Below are 7,407 nucleotides of genomic sequence, written 5' to 3'. Positions count from 1 at the left end.
GATCCAAACTGTAAAGCTTTTTTAGCAAATGTTTTTCATTCATGTAGCTGTACAGGCTTAAAATAGATATCTGAAACACAGAGCATGTAGGTCTGTGTAGAAAATGAATTGGTTTAATTCAGGACTGTATATAAAGGATTTTGTAGGATTGTTGACAAGCCAGATTGACTGACAAGATCCTTTGTTTCCTATTCTTCAATATTGCAAAGGATGAGCAATGTTAAAACAAACTAACAAAACCCACGTAAAACAAGTATACGTGGTGATGACAAACAACACTAAGCATACCGCATACATGAAAAGCAGAGAAATTTCAAGCTCTGCTGAAGCTACCAGCATTCTCTGTAGTTGTCTGAGTCAAACATGCTATTAAGAAGCCTTGCTAGCAATAGACTGGAGGGCACAAGTTTGTGGCTTACAAATGAAATAGTACCGAATGATCTCATCACAGAGGTCTTTTTGCATTCAAAATGTTTTCAGGACTTAAACTGTAGTGTGAAAGAGCCTTGACATCCAGACTGCAAAATCATTTCTTTAAATATATAAAGTAAGGATAATGGCAGAAAAGAATTTGTAAAAATCTAATACAGCGCATTTCTGTGATTAGCAGCTCATTTGGAACAGAGGTGGTGAAGAGGTGATACACTTAGCTGTTTCTTATATGTAGTTTATTAACACCAATATCAGAATTGAACTGTTAGATAAAGATCTGCATCTTTTAAGACATCCAACAGTTATATAATTTAAATATTTACTAAGGCAAAATACCTAATGAGTTGCTAAGATTTGGGCTTCCTTTTTTAACTGTTAGACAAAGATGGGAGATCCCAAAATGAGAATTTTTTTTTTTTGCATTTTGCAGGTAAAAATGATAATAACCTAATGGATAGAAAGTGGAGAAATATTTCACCACAACCATCATAAGTCTCAATATTACCATGAAAAAAAAAAGGGAAATTTTCATTTTAAAATAGGCAGGATATTAGTCAGAGGCAAACTAACACTTTAATTTGACTTAGTATTTCACTTACACAGTAGTAATGCTTCTTTCTTGTGCTTTTCTGGGAATGTCACCCTAGGTAGATTGTGAAGCTACAATTGTTTATGCTCAGACATAACTGCTTATAAGGAACTTCCTTAATTAAATAGCTAGGTAATACTCAGTTCTCAGGTAAACTCATGTAGCTCCACAGACTATAGACAAGCTAAATATAAGATGCACAAACACAACTGAGAGTACTATGTTACATAATCTTCTAATGAAGCAAATTCCCATGCATTAATAGATAATTAAATTCAAACTTATGGTCTTCTTCCCAGACATTCGATGAGTATCAGTCCTTTTGGATGATGGTCCCATGCTGGAAACCTGACTGGAGTCCTTGAGCTCCCACCTCCTCATACCTCCATTATTTTATGGTGAACTCAACATCTCACAAACATATGTTTTTTTACAGAAATTAAAAATTTGTTTTATTGAGGAAACTCACTGGTGCCTTTATTTTTTCTTTTGTTTTCAGCCCACAGAGAATAATTAGAAGGACAAGACAAGGGTTCATCTTTGTTGGATGTTGGATGAAATACCAGATACCGTAGGACATGGATATCAGTGGAAGTCACAACTCCCCATTCCAGACTGACACACAACTACGCTCCAGTTGACTGGGTAAGGTACTTTTAATTTAATGTCTCTGTCTCTTGGAAAGCTGTTGTTTTCATGTCATTCTTTTTCTCTGCAACCACTTTAAAGATATGTCTCCCTATATAGGAGTACATCTCATATAAGGATGTAAATATGTCTTCCTTGTTTCACATCATCTGTAAAAGTATGTAGGCCTAGCTTCAGAATGGCCAACAAGTTTGTACTTTCATTAGAGAAGAAAACCTTGTACCCATGTCATGTATGCTTTGATACACTTCATATCTGAGTAAAACAAGAGAAATAATGCATCCATTCCATTTGAAAGGAAATATGATTTATTAAGAAATTCTATACTGAGATTCCCCCTACAACATCTGCAATAATTAATTATTCCACTTTCAAGCTTTTAGGAGTGCTTTAGGGGTTCAGGAGTGGAAAGACTCTACTGCCGGAAAATAAAACAAAAGGTTATCAGTAAGCTAACTCAAGCTCTCAGGTATTGGCAGTCTTTAAGTCATTTACCTGGCTCAATGGGAGACTAACTGTTGTGTAACCTTTCCATATAGTTACAACAAACTGCCCTGAGAGACTAGCAGGTACAGCTATAAGAACTGTGCTAGCGGATGGCATCACACAGAGTGTTTTTCTGAAGAAAGGGATTTGCAAGGGCATTCAATTTACAGTTTTCCAGGAATTGCTCTCATATTTTGATAGTTTTACTTTTTAGCAGCTATCCCTGTTAGTAAATGTAATTATTTCAACTGAGGAATAAAATAAATAAAATAATGAAAAATACCATTCAACGTATTTAATTGTGACACTGATTATAACAATGATCTTGTTTGAATTAAGCTGTAAACAAAGAAGTGCAATATCAGCTGACTTTAAATATGATAAAACAGTAGAACATGCTAATCATAAAAATAGCTTTTACAAATATACATTTGTATACAGCAGTGTTTCTCACACTTGTTAAATATGTCCTTCATATTATTATGATACATACATTGGCCTTTAAGACATCAAAATTAAAAAAAAATACCAATAATTAGCCAGAGAAAAACACATTTACAATCTAAACCATAAAAATCTGACAATTGTACAGCTTAGAACATATAAGAAATGGAAATTCTAATATTTGAACAATAACGTCCATTTTAATAAGTACATTGAGTTTTCATACAAATTGAATCAAAGGTGTTGCTAGCCATAAGAAACTGCAGTTCACAATTTTGTATGGGGAAGTTTCTCTTCTCAGCCTCCAGGAGGTTTACACATGACATCTCATCACTTGATCTGTAGAAACTGAGATATGAAATGCTTGCTTTAGTATGAAGGCACAGAATTTCTTCTAGCAGAACCTCAAAAGAAAGCCAAGACAACAGGGGAAAAGAGGCAAGAGGACTATGGCTGGAATTTTTCACTAATGAAGCAAATCTCAATACCTGACTTTGACACCTAAATACTTGTGAGCTAAAAGAAAAGTCAAGCAACTGCAGCAGTAGATAATCAGGACTATATAGAAGTCCTCAGTTAAATTGCATTGCCCAAAATTAACCACACTGAATCAAGTGAGGAGAGCTGTTGAGGCTGAAGTATACTTCCCCTCAATAATGCTAAGCTAACAACTGCTGAATACTTTATATTTTAACAGCAGAAGATAGAAGAATGCATCTTAGCTGCTTTGCAATGAAATGCTTTATTTGCATAATAGCATTCAATCTAAATAAACTGCATGTAGAATTCTTTGCTTTGGTTCCATCATACTATTTATATACCTTATTCCGCACCATTTACATTGGCTGTGTGCTTTCAGCAACACTTATCGTTACTGGGCTGATGGATCTGTCCTCGGTGGCTTTCCTTTTAACGTTGCCTATTTTATTATTATTGTTGTTCACATGCTCTAGGCTTTAATTGCCATATTCTTTGATTTATGTTGTTGTTTTACCAGTCACATTTTGAAACAGTAAAAATTCAGTGTCAGCAACACTTTTGATGGTCATTCTTCCAGCAGAGGCCTGAGGCAGATTGCATCTAAAAATCTCAGTGGCCTGGTATGAGACCCATTAATACTACTAGCTTCAACTAGTCATTCAGTGATGCTGCAGGGGAGCACAAGACATATCAGCTTCACCTACCAACAGAAAAACTGACAACACTTTCCTGATAACATCTGTTTGGAGAACTGAAGTAGAAAATGTTAACAGAAATAGACAGTTTCTTTTTTTAACTGAAATTTTCAACCTAAGTTTTTTTTTTTGCTGTTGGTAGAAAAAAATCTTTCAATCAATTTCTTCAGTTCTTTTTTTTTGGGGCGGGGAGGGGTTTTGCTATTTTCTATGGCTGAAACTGAAAACAGTTGACAAAACATTGTGCACTTCTGGTCAAAACCTGAAAATTTTCCAGATGTTCTTTTCAGCCAACTTTCCCCCTCCATCAGTGAGTTTTAAGTCTGCTTTTTTTCTTCCCTGGAAAAAAGGGAATGCTTTTGGTTAAAATTTCCATTTATCAAAAACCTACTTTACCACTGAAGAAGGTTTCAGTGGAAACACCAGAGTGCATGCAGGACTGTCTCCTGTCTCCCCATGGAGCCATCAGATTTCCCCCTCGTTGCAAAGGGAGCAGAGATTTCTGGGTTTTACCCTTCACAGGTAATCAGGATTAGGGAAGAAAAGATCACATGAGAGATCCCAGTACTTTCTTCTTTCAGTTAAAACATCATAAAACTATTATTCTCTACTTGCACAGAGAAAAAGTCTTCATGTCTCTCACTTTTTAGCTCCTGTCCCTGGATAGACTTAACTACATGAAAAAGATGTTAAATCCTTCCCTTAAGTCTGAGAGACCTAATGGTTCTTAAGTAGCTATTCATCTTATAAGAACAAAAAGAAAAGGCCATGGTTCCACTGTACATCCTATTAGCTCTAGAGAGAATTCTTCTTTTCTAGCCTTTTCTTCACCTATGCTTTGCTGTTCCATTAAGTTATTATAAAAAGCAATAATTATCCAAGGAAGAAGAGAGACTGATTTTCAAGTTATTTACCGAAGCTTTTTCTCTGCCATAAACCTTTCAGGCATTTACCTGTCACCAGCACTAAAAAGCTTCATTAGGTTACTGTTATGAAGTATTATTGCTAACCATCTGGCTTCAAATCATGAATGCTGTTTTGCTGTCATTTAGAAACAATGATAAAAATTTACTGATCACACCAGCCAAAAATTTTGTGTTCAATACATAGGTTTGCTATTTGCCTCTTAAGGCAAATAATCTTAAAGGCTGAGAACAAAGTTTAAAATCTAAAATAGTCAAGCTTCTGTTTTCCATAGAATGACAGTAACCCAGGGCTATGATTAATCTAGGGTAATATAATACTAATTTTATTCTATTTCTTTCTTCTGAATAGTGTGCAATTTATCAGCTGGCTTTATGGTAGCGTTGATGATATTTGAAAAAAAAAACTCATGATGACTAATGTTTTTTTAATCTTTTCATTTCCTTCCAGTTATATATATATAATACATCCTGACACAACAAGGATGAACTGAATTACATTTAAGCCAGCAAAATGGCTTTCATTTGATGCAGTTCTAACAGAAAACCACTTTAAAAAGCATGATTTGAACATAATGCATTTTAAGAATCGAATAGCCAAACTGAACATATAGCTTTGGCAGCTGCAGACAATATCAAAGAAACAGTATATACTGTCCTAATTGCCATCATAATCTCTGAAAAAAGATGGAGACAGGTTATGGAATATTTATTGGTTCATTTTCCACCTGAAATTATTTCTGCTCTTTTCTTCCCTATATAGCTGGGATTTTTTAAGCATGAGCTACTGGAAGCACTCTTCTTAGGCATAACGCTGTATTTCAGTCTTTCAGAAATGCTATTGCTACTGTTATTATAGTCAGAGTATGATCCTTCTAGCATTTTTACTAGACTCAAACTGTACTAGATTCAATTAATTTTAACTTTACACTGTCATAATGTATATAACTTTGGAAAGCTAACATTAAATATTAAACACCGGACTAAGTGAAAGTGCTGCTGTATTTAATGGGTCTCAAAATAAAATTGCTAAAAATGATTGAGTAAATCAGAACAAAATTCAGTAAAAATCTAGAGTTTTCCTTCTTGTCTTTTTGAGATTTAGTGGTTTTACCACTTACCTCGTCTCAAAGCCTAGATAATTTCTGTCCCTACAGCTGTAGATCTTTAAGAATCCCCTGCAGGATGCGGACATTTCTGTGGGAAAGCCTCCCTACCAGATCATCTGCCAGGTGACCATCCTGTCTAAGCTCTTTGCTTCATAGCCATCAAGTGCAAATTTAAATAGTTTGCACTGCTGTATTTCGTCTAAAAGTCTTTTATGAGGAGGCAAGCTTGATATATGGTAAAGATTCTAAGGCATCTTTTTAAAGACCTGATTGGCCATCCCCCTGCCCCACAACCTCCCAAAACATAGCTGGAAGGTGTAATGCTGACCAGTGTTTCTGTGGCAGAGGATCTCTATGTGCATCCAGGTGCTTCATTTCTCTGTGGGAGTCTTGAGTTTTGATCTCTGCTAACTGGATCCAGACAGAACTCGGCCTTTTCCCTGCTCTGGCTTATTTGTTGTTCCTTATTGTTCTAAAAAAGGGTAAACAATAAAGATATGCTCCTTCCTCCCTATACATCCCTGTAGTTTCCTTCTGACAGGGTTTATTGGAAAAGTGTGTTGCACTTTTTTTTCCCATGCTTATCTTCCAGACCTAGATGCATATGGTCTTGACAGGGAGTATTAAGAATGCACCATGACTAAATGACACAAAAGATGCACACAATTAACATCTTCTCTTGTAGTTAAGAAATTATTAACATTAAGAAAACATTTAGAGAAATGTCCCACAGAATACAGATGTTTCAGAATTTATTGTTTTGTTTACCCCGTAACAATTATATGCAGCAAGCGCACCCAACAAGTATATGCAAGATGTTAATGTGACAAAATGCATCTGCTTTTAAGCAACCGTTTTCAACAGTTTTCATGACAACATTCATCTTAGAAATTCCCTGAATTTGCATCTAAAACAGTGGACAGACAGATGACTGTGCACACATACACATGAACCTGAAACCCAAAGCCTCAAATATCCTTCATCTTGCTCTCCTGACTCTTTTTCCTTGCCAGGACTCATTATCAGCACTGGACTTATGGGTTTAACAGCTGTAAGGGAGGCACATCCAACTAATTCTGACCATTGCTTGGTATCAGGTAAGACTGACCTTCTGCCTCTATTGTCCTCCTGCTGTGGTGGGGAGGGGGGGGAGCACTCAATGCCTGGCACCTTTCCAAGCTGCTGCTAGTATCTGGCTAGACTTTGCCTGTGGTTCATACGATCCCCATACACTGCTTTCTGCAAAAACACTGGAAGTTCCATTAAAATGCAGCTGCTACACTGTCCTTTCACTCACAATACTGGTCCTAATACTCGTACTGCCCCAGAATGTAATCATAGCGCAATTGCTTTGGTTGCATCTGATGCTCATTCCTATATTGTTATCTGTACAACTGAGACTACTGATTCCAAGTACACAGGAGCCACTATTACTTTCTATAGGATGGCATAGGCTGTTTTATCTCTAATAAATTTTATTGATTATGAAATGTACTGTCTGGACAGTTATGGAGGTGAAAATCTCAGTCTACTTGCAAAGCAGTTTTTATTTTTTATTTTTTTATCCAAATGCTGGTGAGCCGTTATTGATCCAGACATTG

At 36.0% G+C, this 7,407-nt stretch overlaps 1 protein-coding gene across 7 annotated transcripts in view; it reads right to left on the bottom strand.

Moving 5' to 3' along the window:
- Positions 1 to 1,997: 1,997 nt before the first annotated feature.
- The window catches only part of RALYL (RALY RNA binding protein like), a 387,048-nt gene continuing 381,638 nt past the window's right edge, over positions 1,998 to 7,407 (bottom strand). For all 7 annotated transcript variants that reach the window (XM_067290597.1, XM_067290596.1, XM_067290601.1 and 4 more), the window contains one exon: positions 1,998 to 2,947. In XM_067290597.1, coding sequence (XP_067146698.1) covers positions 2,930 to 2,947 — 18 coding nt within the window. In that variant the 3' untranslated portion in view covers positions 1,998 to 2,929. The remainder of the gene's footprint in view (positions 2,948 to 7,407) is intronic.

This window comes from Apteryx mantelli, chromosome 2, assembly GCF_036417845.1.
Source record: "Apteryx mantelli isolate bAptMan1 chromosome 2, bAptMan1.hap1, whole genome shotgun sequence".
NCBI lineage: Eukaryota > Metazoa > Chordata > Aves > Apterygiformes > Apterygidae > Apteryx > Apteryx mantelli.
This window is presented reverse-complemented; position numbering and strand designations above follow the sequence as displayed.